This window comes from Brachycentrus maculatus, unplaced genomic scaffold (genome assembly GCF_059751285.1).
Source record: "Brachycentrus maculatus isolate JH-2025_06_01 unplaced genomic scaffold, ASM5975128v1 h1tg000653l, whole genome shotgun sequence".
NCBI classification, from domain to species: Eukaryota; Metazoa; Arthropoda; class Insecta; order Trichoptera; family Brachycentridae; genus Brachycentrus; species Brachycentrus maculatus.
Genome location: NW_028281389.1, coordinates 514,708 through 533,351, shown reverse-complemented (window position 1 = coordinate 533,351; position 18,644 = coordinate 514,708). Strand labels below are relative to the sequence as shown.

Below are 18,644 nucleotides of genomic sequence, written 5' to 3'. Positions count from 1 at the left end.
CATTAAGGTACGGACTGACCGGAGCATTTCGTCGTAACGTAATGTCCGAAACTATGGATGGAGCGCTCGGCTCGCCGTACTGACTATACGAATGCTCGCATCGTAATACGTTACGTTACGACGAAATGTGGAGGCCAGTCCCTACCATTATCTAATCTATCGATATTTAGAATCTATAGATGTTATTTTTTTAGTAAAGATCTTCTTTCATAATCGCGAACTTTGCGTGACAGCTCCAGATGCAATAAATGTTTTTTGTGGCGGAACGAGACCCGAGATCTAGTTATTTTAACGACCCAGTTCAGTCTTGGAATCCGGATATACCGTTATAAAAACCAAATCGCTGTATATTTTTTATTCCCCAAAAAAATTTGCGCTGACCACACGTCCGATCTGCGATCGACCCAGTCGACCGCTGAATGAAATTTAATTATAGACTGTGTTTTTATATACAGATAGTTGACTCCTCCAAAAAATCTTAATACAAAAAGTATGCACATCCGTAAGCTAATTCCTCTCATTTGTAATGTTACAAAGGAAGGACACTCTAAAAGATACTTAAAATTAAGTTATAGAATTAAGTTGGACCCCATTTGGGTTATTATGCCGTGTGTCGACAGTATGTCTTTTTGAAGTTGGCCAAAACATCGGAAAGAAGTATGATCGCTTTATGGCATTAATAAGCCAGAAATATAACGTAAAAAAATGACAGGGGTCGTGGTATAATTAGTTGGAATTTCAACTACAAAACTGACGTCTCGAGTTCAATTTCAATCGATTGGAAAATAAATGGAAAGATTTTTTATTTTTGGTCGGTTCATCTTCTAGGTGTTGGGATGTATATTAAATTTTCGACTTTTCCATCTTTTCTCCCTGCAGATAGTAATTTAAAATAGAGAATTATTCATTTCATGCTTAAAAGCTAACGAACTAATTTAAATAAAATTAACGATCCGGCTCGTTCGTTCACCCTGGTGACCGGGTTTAGTGAGTTAGTCCCGTATTATATGTTGTTTGCCGCAAGTTTGATCGCAACACTTTTGACATTTGTATAATAAATCTGCGCTTTTGACTACATAAATTACTAATCTGTGCATCTGTGGTGTATCTAATATATAATTTTTGCTGTGGTTCGTATTGAGGTTACGAGTATCAATAAAAGTATATCAATTATTAGTTTGTAGAGCAATTTGTTGATAGTTCAAAGCAGTAGTCTGATAGGAGGTATGTAATTTTTGTGCGGAAAGTTGGAATTGAAACGTGTATTGAAATAATCTATCAATCTTTTATCAAGTTAGATTAAGGATCTGTCTGAGTAACTCAGTGTTGTGATAAAATTTAATATAACGTTGTGTTTATATTAAAATTCAATGTTATACTACCAAGTTTGGTCGCGTAATGAATAAGACAGAAGTGGTTCGTACAAAATTTACTTATCATTTGTGATATCATAATTAATTATGAAAAATTGGTTTTGTCTTATCGCAAATATATTTTTAGGATACTAATTTTCCGAGAATTAAAGCAAGACGGAGTATCCATAGTGCTTCCAGTTTTTCGGACATAGAACGAACAGTTGATATGGGGAGTAAAAAGAAGAACTCACTAGAAAACAAGTAAGAAAAAGTTAATTTTTCTTTTGATTATTCCAGATATTTTTAATGCGATGAAATCTCGGGTTACAACTGTGGCTCTACCGCGATTGGGTTGGACAAATATGTAATAGTGTATATAATGCAAATATGTAATAATAAACTCAAAAAGTGCCATTTTTTAAATAATATTTCCTAAAATAAATGTTGAGACAGTTGTTTAAAAATTTACGTGATTAAACAAAGGTACAAATGCAGTTTTTTTATTGTTGTTCTTTTTTGCAATTAGCATCTTTCAAGTAGAGATAACTATTTTTATTATCTAGGTAAGAACCAATGTTTATAAATAGCGAAACTACCCAGAAAAAAGTTAAATAACACATCGCTCACTCCTTTCAAGAACGTCATAAATAAAAAATCGTCAATTTTCAGTTGTGCATGTCTTCGGAATGCCCAGAAAATGTACTATATCCCAGCAAAAGAGCCATATTTTAAACTTAATATTTACCTGTACAGGGCAGAAAGTGTTGTTTTTGCATTTTGAAGAAAAGGTATTGTTTAATTATTTTTTTAAATATACTAAATATTTTTCAAATGGAGAAAAAACCTTCAGGTTTTACCTAAAAAGATCTATTGCAAAGTTAAAAGTTCAGTAGTGGCTTGATATTTATTTTTAATACATTGTATTATATTTTTAAAGTTAAAAAACGTTCTCGTGAAAAGTCAAGTATTTTGATTTATGACGTTCTTGAAAGGAGTGAGCGACATGGGCTACATAAATATCTCATAGCTACATATAAAATTAAGACACATTTTTTGTGTAAGTACACTCAAGTCCGCGTTTGTCATGACAAACTCTCATTAGAGAGGTCTCGGGTTCCAATCCCAATACAATTATTTAGTTATCTTTAAATACCATGATAACATATGAAATCCTCTTGTTACTGTCAATTCTTTTGTTTACTATTTTGATACATATACATTTTTAGATACTGTCATTGTAAATTACCAATTGTCTCTTGAAATTAATCTTTTCCTTATCGTATGAAGAAAAATTTTTTTATATGAAAGTAATTAAGAATTTATCAGTAAGGATTATCAATGTAGATATATTTACTTGATAAACTACGATGAATTGTGCCATGCAATCAAACATACAGTGGAACCTCTTAAAACGAGCATAATTCGTTCCAGTATCTTACTCATTAAGGGAAACACTCATTAAATGAAGAATACTTAATTATATATATATATATATATATATATATATATATATATATATATATATATATATATATATATATATATATATATATATATATATATATATATATATATATATATATTTTTTTTTTTTATTTTTTTTTTATTTATTTTTTTTTTTCCTCTTTTCTTTTTTCTGCAGAGTGTATTTGTGTAACTATATTATATGTATTATCTTGCATTTACAAAATTTTGGTTAGTCCAAATCCTTGTTCACAAATCTGAGTTTTTTTCCAGAGTGGTCTCAAAATGTTACATGCGTATAAAGGGAGCACTTAACCAGCCTATAACAGGTCATAAGCCCTGCAAATATTCTTCTTCCTTATCTATGTTGAGATGTCAAAATACAACTACATCAGTACATTGTTTGCGGGAAACGTGTAGAAGCGTCTTTTACATACTGTTGGTAGCGAATGGGAGGCGCTTATAAGCGTTCTATTTGCTTACTTTAGGTAGAGGGCGAGAGACACTAAAAAACATTGTAACTAACTAACTAACTAAACTAACTAACTATCACGCCGCTTCCCCGCAGGGCAGAGAGAATAGAGCGCCACAGCACTCTGTCCTTGCAAACATTCTTCGCCTCTTCCACGTTCATGCATCTCCTCATACATACCCGCCGATTGTTACGACTCCTAACCTGACCACTTTCAAGTATTTGGCATACCTGATCGTGCCATGTTTTTCTCGGTCTTCTCCTAACCTGACCACTTTCAAGTATTTGGCATACCTGATCGTGCCATGTTTTTCTCGGTCTTCCTCTGCTTCTTTTCCCACTAACATTCGCCTCATAAATCCGTTTTATCGTTCTTTCATCACTCATTCGTTCCACATGTCCAAACTATCTCAACACACCTTTCTTAATACATATTTATAAAAACATTGTACAGATCAAAATTGGGTTTGCGGTTACTTGTGATTAGTATGGGACCCTAATTTGTGTATTAATAAGGGTCGAGGTTGATGGAAAAATCACCCGATAAAAATGTGTTAGTAAAATTCAAAATACGTTTCCATTTAAGTCTTATACGTAATTCTTTTAATAAGTATTAATTCCTTATCAAGTGTTTTATCTTTAAATAAATATTGATAACAAAAAAACTCAATAATTATCGTATGCAATGTTGAAATATCGCTCACTCCTTTCAAGAACGTCATAAATCAAAAATTGTCAATTTTCAGTTATGCATGTTTTCGGAATGCCCAAAAAATGTACTATATCCCCAGCAAAAGAGGCATATTTTAAACTTAATATTTACCCGCTACAGGGCAGAAAGTGTTGTTTTTGCATTTTGAAGAAAAGGTATTGTTTAATTATTTTTTTAAAATAAACTAATTATTTTTCAAATGGAGAAAAAACATTCAGGTTTAACCTAAAACGATCTGTAGCACAGTAATAAGTTCAATAAGTGGCTTGATATTTATTTTTAATAAATTGTATTATATTTTTATGCTTTAAAAACGTTCTCCTGAAAAATCACGTTTTTTGATTTATGACGTTCTTGAAAGGAGTGAGCGATATGTAAAGTAATTTATTTGATCGTAATGTGTAATCACAAGTTTGATCTCAGTTTTGTCATTTTAAAGTGAAGGTTAGATATGTATATTTGTTTTGTATATCACAACAATGCGATCCCCCAGACGAATGTGTGGCAAAACGATGTTTGATAGATGTTCGAATGATGAAATAGGGAAAGAATGCAAGGCTGAGATAAGCATTATCAATAAAATTAAGAAATGTGTGTTGAGATGGTTTGCACACGTGGAACATATGAGTGAGGAAAGAACGGTTAAACAAATCAATGAGGCGAATGTAGTTGGAAAAAGAAGCAGAAGAAGACCGAGGAAAACTTGGCACAATCAGGTATGTCAAATACTTGAAAGCGGCCGGGTCAGGAGTCGTAATAATCGTCGGGTATGTATGAGGAGATGCATGAATGTAGAAGAGGCGAAGAATGTTTGCAAAGACAGAGTGGTGTGGCGTTCGATTCTCTCTGCCTACCCCTGCGGAGAAGCGGCGTGATGGTTAGTTAGTTAGTTATATCACACATTCGATAACATGATAAAAGTACAAACATACAAGTCAGCTTTCCTGGGCCTTGGTCCAGGAAATACAAATGCAAATAAATAAAAAAATACAAAACAAGTACAAAACTTGTAGGTCTTGTTTTTTTGGGTTTTTCTTGGGTTAAGACTTGGTTTTTGAAAACACATTCATATTGTGAAAATGACTCTAACCCTTTGACTACCAAAATCTGATATATCCGCTTTCGGTACCTAGCGAGAAATACCGTCAAATCTGACGTCACGATTTATAAAAGTATCATATAAATTTTGGACAGTATGTTAGGGATTCCTTCAGGGTCGTGCATTTTTATTATTATTCATATTATATTATTTTTTGACATCTCATCAAAGATGAAGAAGAATATGGAAGTCTCGGCATTTACGGGGCTTACGACCGTCATAGGCTGGTTTAAGTGATCACTTTACACACGTGTAACATTCACCAATTCTACCCATTATTGACAACCACACTACTCAAATTCTTGGAATTTCTATATATATGAATCAATTTAGAAACCTTGTTCATGAATCACTAGAACTTCACTAGAGACATCTATTGGTGAGATGTAAAGAAGCTTTTTATTAAGCAGAAACTCTTATATTAGTATGTGAGATCCGAATCCTGGATTATAATCCTTAATCAATAATGGGTAGAATTGGTGAATGTTACACGTGTGTAAAGTGATCACTTAAAGCAGCCTATGACGGTCGTAAGCCCCGTAAATGCCCAGACTTCCATATTCTTCTTCATCTTTGATGAAATGTCAAAAAATAATATGAAAATAACTCCTGTAATTGGAGACAATCCAGATTTTGTGAACAAGTATTTGGACACACTCAAAATGTTGTATATATTCATATTATGTTTTTTTTTAAACATTGTAATTTAGAATTATTGATCATTTACTTTTGTATTATTTATGTTTAAACTGTGGTTTTTCTGGCATAGTAACCCCAAAAGTTCCAGTGACCAAAGGGCTAATTTCTTCTCCGTCTTACACCTCATTACAATTAACTACATTAATTTTTTTTCTTACAGATCTAGCAGAAGGAAAAGTAAATCAAAATCGCCTGAGCTGAAAATTATTACAAAGCACGGTGATGTATTTGATCACAGGTATTATTTACATTTATTTATTTTTATTTCATAATATACATAATTACAAAACAGCCCTGGCCATATCGCTCACTCCTTTCAACAACGTCATATGTCAAAAATTGTAAATTTTCAGTTGTGCATGTTTTCGGAATGCCCAGAAAATGTACTATATCCCAGCAAAAACAGCTTATTTTTAATTGAATATTTACCCGCTACAGGGCAGAAAGTGTTGTTTTTGCATTTTGAATAAAAGGTCTTGTTTAATTATTTTTTTTAATAAACTAAATATTTTTCAAATGGAGAAAAAATCTTCAGGTTTTACTTAAAAAGATCTGTTGCACAGTAAAAAAATCAATAAGTGGCTTGATATTTATTTTTAATACACTTTATTATATTCGTAAACTTTAAAAACAATCTCCTGTAAAATCAATTTTTTTTTATATATGACGTTGTTGAAAGGAGTGAACGATATGTATAACGCACCCCCTACAGAATTGGTTTACGTCTTTAAATACTGCGATTCTTGGAATTCTTTCAATCTTTTCAAATTGTAACATTTTGAGTGTGTCCAAATACTTGTTCACAAAATCTAGATTATCTCCAATTACAGGAGTTATTTTCATATTATTTTTTGACATCTCATCAAAGATGAAGAAGAATATGGAAGTCTGGGCATTTATTTATTTAGGTTTTTAAATTGGTTCATATATATAGAACTTCCAAGAATTTGAGTAGTGTGGTTGTCAATAATGGGTAGAATTGGTGAATGTAAAGTGTAAAGTGATCACTTAAACCACCCTTTGACGGTCGTCAGCCCCGTAAATGCCCAGACTTCCATATTCTTCTTCATCTTTGATGAGATGTCAAAAAATAATATTTTCAAATTGTACTGTATTTCCCGACCCCGACCTATGACAATTAGGGGCGTGGTTTATTTAAAACACTCTGTTTACTAATTTGAATAGTTAGTTTTACATTATGTATTAATTTTAAATCAAACACAGATTTTTTGAGTCTACTAAGTTGTATTTTATTAACAAAAAACGTATAAAAAATTATATTGTGACAATTGTTTCGCCTTGTTAGGATATTCGTTTGATAATGCCCTAACAAGGCGAAACAATTGTCACAATATAATTTTTTATGTGTTTTTTGTTAGTAAAATACAACTTAGTAGACTCAAAAAATCTGTGTTTGATTTAAAATTAAAACATAAATTAAAATGGAGTTCTACAAATTAAACGCCAAGTCAATAAATAGTTAGTTTTACATTTGAAACGTTACTCTCCAGTTATTTTAATCAGTAAATAAATGCGATTTTTTTTAATACTTTTCATTGAAGCCTTCATTATTTAATATTAAAATGCCAAGAGTGAAACTGAGCGGTCTCAAATAATTTTATTGAATTCAGAAGGGCTAACCCAGGTTCAAATAGCTAAAAGAATTATATGCTCCCGGTGTGCAGTCCAAACAATAATTAAATATTTTTAGAATCTGGTTCTTATTAAAACCGCCCAAAAACTGGCTGAAAAAGGATCACTTCATGTCGCAAAGACCGAATTTTGGTTAATACATCATTAAAAAATCGTCTTCGTACGTCTTCAAAGCTATCTGCTGAACTGGAAAGTGAATTCAACAAAAAAAATCGACAGGGGCACCTTAAACGTCTTCGGAAATCTGTATTACGAGATTGTTGTATGTTACCTAATTTTAAACAAAATCAGGTTACATACAACAATTTTCTTATTCTTCACTTCATCAAACCCTCATCCGCACCCGACGGTGCATAGGGCACTGCATCATATTAACGCAGTGTTATCTTAATCGTTAACACATGAAGGAAAGTTGATCAGCCCTCTGCTTCAGGTACCAGTCCAGGGTAATATTGAATAAATATTAGGATAATAAATATTTTAAAAATCGCTTTTATTTATTTGATCCCTGGGAATCAAACCCGGACCTCCAGTAGGGTAGCCGAGCGTGTTGACCATGACACTACTGAAGGGAACAATAATTTTATGTAATAATAAATGTGTTCTTCAGACTTTGTGCGTTTTTTAAATGTTTTTCTTCAAAATCCTGTTTGGATTTTCCAGGATTTTGGATTTCTGGGGTTCCTCCGTAGTTGTTTGACTGTCGTATGTTGAAATTTGCTGAATATTTCCGCTGTGGGAGTCATATTATAATAAAATTTTGTCCGCCTCGTAGTGTAATGGTCAGCACGCTCGGCTACCGTTCTGGAGGTCCCGGGTTCGATTCCCAAGGGGGGTAAAATAAATATAAGTGATTTTTTCACTGTAATATTTATTCAATACTACCATGGACTGGTACCTGAAGCGGAGGGCTGATCACCTTTCCTTCATGTGTAAACGATCAAGATAACACTGCGTTAATATGACACAGTGCCCTATGCACCATTGGGGTGCGGATAAGGGTTTTATTATTATTTATACTCTTTTCTTAACTTTGATTTTTCTTACAGAACTATAAGGACCAAATCAAAATCGCCCGTCCCGAATGTTACTACAAAAAGCGGTGATGTGGTTGATTTCAGGTATTATTTACATTTATTTACATATTGTAATTTTTAATGCTCATTCTACTTTTTTATTACCTATCTTTTCTCTCTACTGAACATTAATTTATCAATGAAATATAAAAAAAACACAGCATGGTGCAAAATAAAACTTCATAAAAATATACTTTTATTAAAAAAAAAATCTTTCAACTCCTCATCATTCCATGGTACATGCGTTAATTTATACAGTAATATCTCGCTTAATGCCTCGCTTAGCAAAGGAGTATGGGAATATATGAACAGCCACACTTATAACTAAAACCCGGTGATATTTATTTATAAAATGGCACTTGCACTATCATCTGTGGTTGTATTTAAACACAAAAACCACACATCAGATTATTTTTCCATTTTACCCACAACATTTTGCTTAAAACAAAGTTTGTTTGACGTCATCGTAATGACTCTGTCAAAGAAAACCCATGAAGTAAAATATAGATTATTTTGATATAAATCATGTTGGCCATTTGGCATTTGCCAACATTTTTAAAACTCTGGCCCCGCTTATTCCCTCCCTACAGATATCCATCTCATCCTGGCGAGCAGGAACCCAATTATCTACAAACTTTTAGTTATTTTTTAAAAATTGAACGGAATAAATTTATAACTAACTAACTAACCATCACGCCGCCTCTGCGCAGGGGTAGGCAGAGAGAATAGAGCGCCACAGCACTCTGTCCTTGCAAACATTCTTCGCCTCTTCCACGTTCATGCATCTCCTCATACATACCCGCCGATTGTTACGACTCCTAACCTGACCACTTTCAAGTATTTGGCATACCTGATCGTGCCATGTTTTTCTCGGTCTTCCTCTGCTTCTTTCCCCACTAACATTCGCCTCATAAATTTGTTTTACCGTTCTTTCCTCACTCATTCGTTCTACATGTCCAAACCATCTCAACACACCTTTCTCAATTTTATCGATAATGCTTATTTTAAATTCTTAATTTTATCGATAATTAATTTATAGTTTAATAATAAGTCTATCATATTTTATAATTAAGTACTATTATTTAATTAACTTGACATTGGCAAAAACAATTTTTTTTATATGCAACGCCATTTAGTATTTTTAAATAAAAATCACGTTGACTAGAGAATTATCCTTATCTTGGGCAGCTCTAAACAGCGCCTTGACGGTCCAATCTCGTATATTCCGGAGCCAGGAGATCTGCCTTCTGCCCACACCTCGTGGACCCTCTATTAGGTGCAATAGCTCGGACTTGTCTCCTTTTAGCACATGCCTCAGATAGGATAGACCTTAACCTTTTAACTGCGTCAACTTTGTTCCTGAGAGACGCCCGTACGCGGCGGTATTTAGCCGTTTTTAAAATGATTACTTTTATCATGTATTTAGTTAAGAAACGATTTATTTTCCTAAACAAAAACGTTCAATGGGATTCATTGTGCCTTTTTGGTACTCTATAATACACTTGTGTCACATTATTCTTGAAATATATCGTAATATAAACAAATAAGATCGTAACATAAATAAATCAAAGCACGCATCGTGTGTCACTCTTACCCACTGGCGATGCGTAGCGTCGAGAGTGAGACAGATATGGGGCATGATTATGGCGCGGACTAATTACCGACCGCAAGAAAAATCAGGGATCTGTTATTTTATTTATCCTTACGATGTTACAAATTATTAGTCAGATATTTCAACAGATGTCATAAGGCCAAGGATTGACGTATTATTTTATCCAAAGTTCCACACCATGAAAAAATCCCTCCAAGTTGAACTGAGGTTCGAAACTTGGACCTAAGTGAAAACACAAACGGTTATGTCAGCCGCGTGTGGGGAATGTTTTGTAAAAACACAAACGGTTATGCGAGCCGCGTGGATAGAGTTAATATCAGTCACGAACTGTCTCCCTGCTCATGCTCTTTGGAGCACATTTGCGTTGCTGACCATATCAAACCATTGAATGCGTAGCATTCTGACTATGTAACTGATTTTAATTACAACATTTTGAGTGTGTCCAAATACTTGTTCACAAAATCTGGATTATCTCCATTTATCCAAGTATTTGGACACACTCAAAATGTTGTAAATAAATTATCTGGTCAAATTATAAGCTTAATAATAAAAATGAAAATGGTATTTTCTGGCGTTTCTCATGTGTGTGATTATAATCCAGCATTCGGACCTCACATACTAATATAAGAGTTTCTGCTTAGTAAAAAGCTTCTTTACATCGCACCAATAGATGTCTCTATTGAAGTTCTAGTGAATCTAGAACAAGGTTTCTAAATTGGCTCATATATATAGAACTTCCAAGAATTTAAATAGTGTGGTTGTCAATAATGGGTAGAATTGGTGAATGTTACACATGTGTAAAGTGATCACTTAAACCAGCATATGACGGTCGTCAGCCCCGTAAATGCCCAAACTTCCATTTTCTTCTTCATCTTTGATGAGATGTCAAAAATAATAAGCTTTTAATTACACACTTATTAATATTTGCAGTGACAATGTAGTGTCACTTTCGCAAAAATATGTCACCAAATATCCATAGATATAATTCTTACATTTTTAAACAGGTATAGATTTTTTTCCCTTTCAGAAATGAAAATTTACACAATTCAGAACCAGACTCATTGGAAACTAACAACAGGTATTTAATAAAATAAAATAAGGGTACCTACTTTTTATCTTGAATATGGAGGGTGAGAATATTTTTTTCAACGGCAACATTATGATGCAATGTTTTTTATTGATTTGACATTAACTTTGTGGAATAGCATGATGATTTAAATATAAAAATAAAACACATCTGTAGTTCTCAAAACTGACCATGTTTATATTCATAAACTCAAAAAGTGGTCTTGTCCTCAAAAAGTGTTTTATTTTTATATTTAAAGTAAAACGCACAACAGTATGCACTTTTACATAAAAAAATAATAATAATAGCTTATAGTTGGACACCCAAAACATACCATTTTTATAAAACACATGGTGTGATTCCTCAAATTTTCTTTATCCTGGATCCATGGATTCAAATTAAATTTCTCACAGTATTCGCAAATGAGAACTCATTTTGATAAAACAATTGCTAATTTATGAACGTTGTTCAAGTGTGTATCTTTCCACGATTAAATGGCATAATCTATTTAACACAAATTACATAAGAAACTTAAAAAAACAGTAAACAGTATTATTTTATTAGATTAAAACCAATATTTTTAGCTTTTCCACTTTATTTTTATTTGATCAGCGACCGGGTTTCGTCGTTACCGACATCAGACTGGTGATGACACAGATGACCAGTCTGATGATGTCGGTATCGACGAAACCCGGTCGTTGGTCAAATAAAAATAAAGTGGAAAAGCTAAAAATAATAAATAAATAAAACCCTTATCCGCACCCCAATGGTGCATAGGGCACTGCGTCATAAAAACGCAGTGTTATCTTGATGGTTTACACATGAAGGAAAGGTGATCAGCCCTCCGCTTCAAGTACCAGTCCAGGGTAATATTGAATAAATATTACAGTGAAAAAATCACTCATATTTATTCTTACCCCCCCTGGGAATCGAACCCGAGTCCTCCAAAACGGTAGCCGAGCGTGCTGACCATTGCACTACGGAGGCGGACATTTTAATTATACTTGATGTTATTTATTTTATTTATAGTAAAAATCATGTCAAGAAGAAAGAAAATGAAAATAAGCAAGAAAACTACACTACAGTGGTTGTAGATCGATTGTCAAGCCATGGCAATGGGGTCAGGGGTCAACTGAAATTGTTAGGAGTGGTGATGATCTTCTTTGCGGTGGGGTACAAGGCCATCACGGGCCAACCTTCTCTGGCCGACTTCAAGGCGTACAACATAACCCTGAGTATCAAGGAGATGGCCGACAAGTATTCTGGGCAGCCGGAGTCCAATTGGATCAGGTTTGAGAGGGGACTCCTGGACGTGACCACGTTTTCAAAGCCCACCGTATTTACTCTAATTCACGCGGGAAATAATGAACTTTCTTCAAGGATCGCCGAAGACATGGCAATAATCGCGACCAGATACCTAGAAAGTAAGTTTTTTTATTTTATTTTTTTGTAATATATTGTGAAATGTATTTTTTTTTTAATAAAGCTTATAATTTTTTAAAAATTCAAATCAGTGAAGCGCCCTTGAGGTGGTATTTTACGAAAATGGCGCAATATAAGTTATCACAGATTATTATAGTGTAAAAGCCGTCGTGATTGGCAGTAAAAACACTTAACCTGTCCGAGAGTATGGCCGTACATGTACGGACGCACCAAACTTTCCACAAAGGAGTATGGCCGTACATGTACGCCCAATACAAAACATGATTGATATCAAAACACGTTTAAAATATGATTTATTATTATTATAATGTTTTTCAGATGATTCTGGCTATGAACCGTTGATATTGGATTCCAAAACTTTAAGTACTCTGACAGACCACGGACAAATCTTGATCAAATATAGAAAAAAGTTAGAAGATAGTCACTCTATGGTGATCAATAATCTAGAAAGCGTTCCGGGAATGATCGCTCAAGGATTGCGATATTTGTGCGACGAATACAACCCGGTGGTCTCAGATGCGGCCATATTTCTGACCGTCAACTTGAAGAACTGCGGTGACGATAACTTGGAAACATTCTACGATGGTAATATTTATGTTTTAACCTAACCGGCTCAAACAGGGGGATCGAAATCCCCTATAAATGAATTTTAATTCATATATTCTAACCCTTATCCACACCCCAATGGTGCATAGGGCACTGCATCATATAAACGCAGTGTTATCTCGATCGTTAAATACACGAAGGAAAAGTGATCACCCTTGCGCTTCAGATACCATTTGACCTGATTATGGAGTGATTATTCCAAAACCGGTAGTCATGAAATAGTATTTTTAAGTGGTATTACACAAAGTGGACGATGAATGATAAGGAATGTTATATTACCATCAACAAACCCCTCTTCTGCACCGGATAAATGCATAGGGCACTGCATCATATAAGCGCTGTGTTATCTTGATCGTTAACACATGAAGGAAGGGTGATCAGCCCTCTGCTTCAGGTACCAGTCCAGGGTCATATTAAAGAAATGTTAAAAACAAGAAAAATTGTGGAAAATCACTAATATTTATTTTAACCCTCTTGGGAATCGAACCCGGGACCTCCAGCATGGTAGCCTAGCGCGCTAACCACTACACTATGGAGGCGGACAAAAATATAATACTCAAGTAGTAAAAAACAAGTGTATTAATTTACAATCTTTCAAATTACTAATGCAGTGTATTTATTCTAGGCTCGGATTTATCGACCATCAAATTGGCTGAAAAATGTCTCACGAAAAAATGGAGTAAGGACCTTCACAGCAATGTACTACAGCCGCTGCTAGCCCGGGTGCTGGGAGTAGTGCTAAAGATAGTTCCTGAAAAATAATTGTTTTATTCCCTTTATTAGCCTCTCCCTTACGGTGCTACAAACTCCGCGTGCAACGGTGATATCGCTCACTCCTTTCAACAACGTCATAAATCAAAAATCGACAATTTTCAGTTGTGCATATTTTCCGAATGCCCAGAAAATGTACTATATCCCAGCAAAAGCGGCATATTTTTAAATTAATATTTACCCGCTACAGGGCAGAAAATGTTGTTTTTGCATTTTGAAGAAAAGGTGTTGTTTAATTATTTTTTAAAATAAACAAAATATTTTTCAAATGGAAAAAAAAACCTTCAGGTTTCACCTAAAAGTATCTATTGCACAATAAAAAGTTTAATAAGAGGCTTGATATTTATTTTTAATACATTGTGTTATATTTTTAAACTTTAAAAACGTTCTCCTGAGAGATCAAGTTTTTTTATTTATGACGTTCTTGAAAGGAGTGAGCGATATGTATTTTGTACACCATATGAAAATATGATTTAATAATTTTATTAAAAATTAAACGCTTGAATAATCCACTTAATTGAGTTTTATTTTATTTACGACTAGTTTCGAAAACAACAATTGTTTTCATCTTCTGGTACAAATTAAAACTTAAATTTAAAATTTAAACTAAATGAAACTAGTTTTAATTTGTACCAGAAGAAACTAGTCGTAAATAAAATAAAACTCAATTAAGTGGATTATTCAAGTGTTTAATTTTTAATAAAATAATCATGTCATTCCACAAAGTTAATGCCGAATCAATAAATAATATGATTTAATAACGCGAAAAATGTGAATATTCCTGAATGTCGCTTTTATTGACCATAATTGAAGTTGAAGTGTAACAATTTTGTAATGTTAGCTCTGGTAAGTATCTGAAAATGAGAAAAAAATTCATCGCAAGTAGCCGCAACAGCTAGTGTAGCGACACGACCGCTGCGTATGACGATCCGCGCTCTACTAAACTTGCTACGACATGCGTGTACACGCAGAGCACGGCACGTCTATTTCCGTCACTGCAAATGAATAACTTTATAATGCTTTATGTAATACGTAATTATATTACGGAGGAATACAAACATAAATTCTGGGCACGTATCTATTATATTTTATATTGATGTTCTCATTTTTAAATTTGAGTTGTAAGTAAATACATATCAACGGGAGGGAAAGGTTTGCAGGCGATATTTTCATTAACCCTGACCTTAATTAGTATAATGACGAATGTGTGGCAAAACAATGTATGATAGATGTTCGAGTGATGGAATGAGGAAAGAATGCAAGGCTAAGATAAGCATTATCGATTAAATATTTTGTATATTAAAAGCATTGTTAACTTTGTGGTATCTCTTTCAAAATTTTATTTTTGTACAAATGTCTGACCGTATCTTGACAGTATAATTTTAATGACCTGATGATGGAATGATTATTCCAAAACCAGTAGTCACAAATTTGTGTTTTTAATTTTTATTTTTTAATTCGGTATCACACAAAGTGAATAATGAATGATAAGGAGATTGTTATTATCAATAAAATTAATAAAGGTGTGTTGAGATGGTTCGGACATTTGGAACGAATGAGTGAGGAAAGCACGAAAAAAACAAATTTATGAAGGGAATTAAGTTGGAAAAAGGAGCAAAGGGAGACTGAGAAAAACTTGGTAAATCAGATATGTCAAATACTTTAAAGTTTTCAGGTTAGGTGTTGAAATAATCGGCGGGTATGTATGAAAGTTTGCAAAGACAGAGAGTGGTGTGACGTTCTATTCTCTCTGCCTATTCTTACGGGGAAGCGGCGTGATTGCTACTTAGTTAGTTCTAATTAGGGTCGCATACTAATCACAAATAACCGTAAACCCAATCTCCATCTGTACAATGGGGGTCTCGCGCTCTACCAAAAGTAAGCAAGTAGATTGCTTTAAGCGTCTCCCGCTCTCTACTAACAGTATGCTAAAATGCTTTTAAGCATTTCCTGCAAACAATGTGTTATAATGTTCCTGCCAACCATCTTTATACTATCTTACTTTAGCCAGAAAAATTAATACATACATTGTTTACGGCTTGCACATGTTTGTGCGTTTCAGAAACCTTGTGTTGCAGTGGTGTGCACATTTTTGTGCATTTCCTAACGGAACTAAAATTCAACTTCATATACAAAAAAACACATTGCTTACTCCTTTCCAGAACGTCATAAATCAAAAATCGTAAATTTTTAGTTGTGCGTTTTTTCGGAATGCCCAGAAAATTTACTACATCCCAGCAAAAGAGGCATATTTTTAACTTAATATTTACCCGCTACAGGGCAGAAAATGTTGTTTTTTCATTTGGAAGAAAAGGTATTGTTTTTTGATTTATGACTTCTTATGACTTCTTAAAAGGAGTGACCGACATCTTAAATGTCTAATTTCTTGCCATGTTTGTGTTGGTATGCAGCGGATAGGTATTGCTATATTACAAAAATATCATCGATTCTCTTCTGTAATCATACGCGCGATCTATATCGCCCGCTTAAAATTACATATCTTTTAAAAAACTTCACCGTAACCAATACGCTTTTGCCAATCATCTTGAAACTGCGTTAGTTTAGCTGGAAAAATTAAAGCCCAGTATTCGATAAATCGCAACTTAATTTTCTTGAAACATTTGACGTAATTGGATTTTTTTCTTAAAACAATGTTTTTGTATTGAAAAAATTATTTTTTCTTTCCACGTTTTTGGAGGTCTGCCTGGGGGTCTGCGTCCTTCAGGGTTACCTTGAAGGACGATACGTGGAAGTCTGTCTTCTGACATTCTGTTTACATACTCATTCCAGTATCGCCTTCGTTGTCGTCCCCATCTGACGATATCCTCCGTCTTACACATACTCCGGATAGCAACCTAATTTTCTTTAAACCCAGGTAACATTTGATGTGATTGTTTTTATATTACGAACCTAGTTTTAGACAATTATATTTTAATTATAAAATGAAAAAATCCCAAAATTATCGCTTCAAATATAAACTATATGACAAAATATAATACTTGAACTTTGATGTGTTACTTGAGCCCAGTACAAAAAACATATTTAGATCTGTATTTGTTTTACAATAATGAACGTATTGTGACAATAAGTGTCACCTGTCAGGGAAATCATGTCGATACGTTCATTATTGTAGACCAAATACAGATTTTTTTTGTACTGGGCTCAAGTAACACATCAAAGTTCAAGTAGCCCCGTTCTACGGTACTTGACTGATTTGAATTATAGAATATTTAATATGTTATAGAACAGTTAAGCCTTCTAAAGACATTTGACTATTTTTCTACTTTTATATTTAAGTACTTAATGCTGGGGTAGGTACTTTAATGTTTTATAAGATATTAAAATAAAAAATTTAGGGTAGATAGTTGCAAAATTAGAATTTTCTAGTAAATTAATTATATTTGATTGGATTCGAGAAATCGGCACAGAGTTCACAAAAATACAGATAAAGCACAACATAAAAAGGTAAAATATTTTTTTATTAAAAAATAGGTGTAATTCTTTAAATATTAGTTTTTTTTTTTGGCAAAACATTAAAAATTTAGTGAGACATAATGATAAATTTGTAAAAATTATATAACACCATTTTCGTGAAATACTACCTCAAGGGTGCTTCAGCTAAAAATATCAACCATTTTGTAAAAATAATTAAATGTTGTTCAAAATCACATTCCTGGAAAAACTAATGGCAGAAAAACGTCTCCTAGTTAAATGACACAATAACACAATCAAATCATTTACAGAACCACAAGATCATCTAAGAAGAAACAAATCAAACACATAACACAGTTGGTAAAAGGAACTCTAAATATTTAACTTATGTGTGTGTGCGTGCGTGTGTGTGTAAAATATTATTTTAAAAGTTTATATAAATCAACACTCGGGTGCTATAAAAAATCTGCATGGCAGTGCCAGTAAATAATAGCGGGATATAGACTTGCCTTCACTACTCTATAACCTGCTTCCATTATCCATAAAGTCATTAATAATCAAACTATGCATGAAAGAGCCTTCAATAAGTGGATAATGGAGATTCAATTAACTATGAAGTATTATATGTAATGTATGGGCTACGAAAAGATTTTGCAGTATCCGATACTTAAATTAAATATATTTTGGTCACTTCTTGGTAAAGACTATTTGTTATATCAGAAATTTAATGTTATGTAAAATTGGTACGTCCGCCCCCATAGTGTAATGGTCAGCATACTGGGCTACCGTACTGGAGGTCCCGGGTTCGATTCCCAGGGTGGGTCAAATAAATATAAGTGATGTTTTCACTCTAATATTTATTCAATATTACCCGGGACTGGTACCTGAAGCGGAGGGCTGATCACCTTTCCTTCATGTGTTAACAATCAAGGTAACACTGCGTTCATATGATGCAGTGCCCTATACACCATCGGGTGCGGATAAGGGTTTAAAAAAAATTGACATTGATTATAAATTTAGATTTGTTGTCACATTCTACGTTTGTGTTGTCCGTTATCAGTATTGTGGCATTTTTATGTATGTATTAAAACCTTGAGAGTCTACGTAAACTGTTGATATGTCTAGATAGAATTTTGTTGTTTGAGATGTAAAAGCAAAAATGCCAATATGCAATACTATATAAT

At 33.5% G+C, this 18,644-nt stretch overlaps 1 protein-coding gene across 2 annotated transcripts; it reads left to right on the top strand.

The window, feature by feature from the left end:
- Nucleotides 1–356: 356 nt before the first annotated feature.
- TORIP (Torsin interacting protein) lies at nucleotides 357–14,359 on the top strand. 2 transcript variants are annotated; one of them, XM_088274272.1, is made up of 8 exons: nucleotides 357–1,416; nucleotides 1,501–1,616; nucleotides 5,962–6,039; nucleotides 8,504–8,575; nucleotides 11,170–11,220; nucleotides 12,238–12,632; nucleotides 12,970–13,236; nucleotides 13,883–14,359. In XM_088274272.1, the coding sequence occupies exons 1-8, from the start codon at nucleotides 1,399–1,401 to the stop codon at nucleotides 14,017–14,019; spliced, it is 1,134 nt and encodes a 377-aa protein (XP_088130398.1). In that variant the 5' UTR covers nucleotides 357–1,398; the 3' UTR covers nucleotides 14,020–14,359. The 2 variants fall into 2 exon arrangements, with proteins under 2 accessions (XP_088130398.1, XP_088130399.1); XM_088274273.1 differs by lacking the exon at nucleotides 11,170–11,220 and having other exon boundaries at nucleotides 1,264–1,416; nucleotides 13,883–14,154.
- Nucleotides 14,360–18,644: the final 4,285 nt, after the last annotated feature.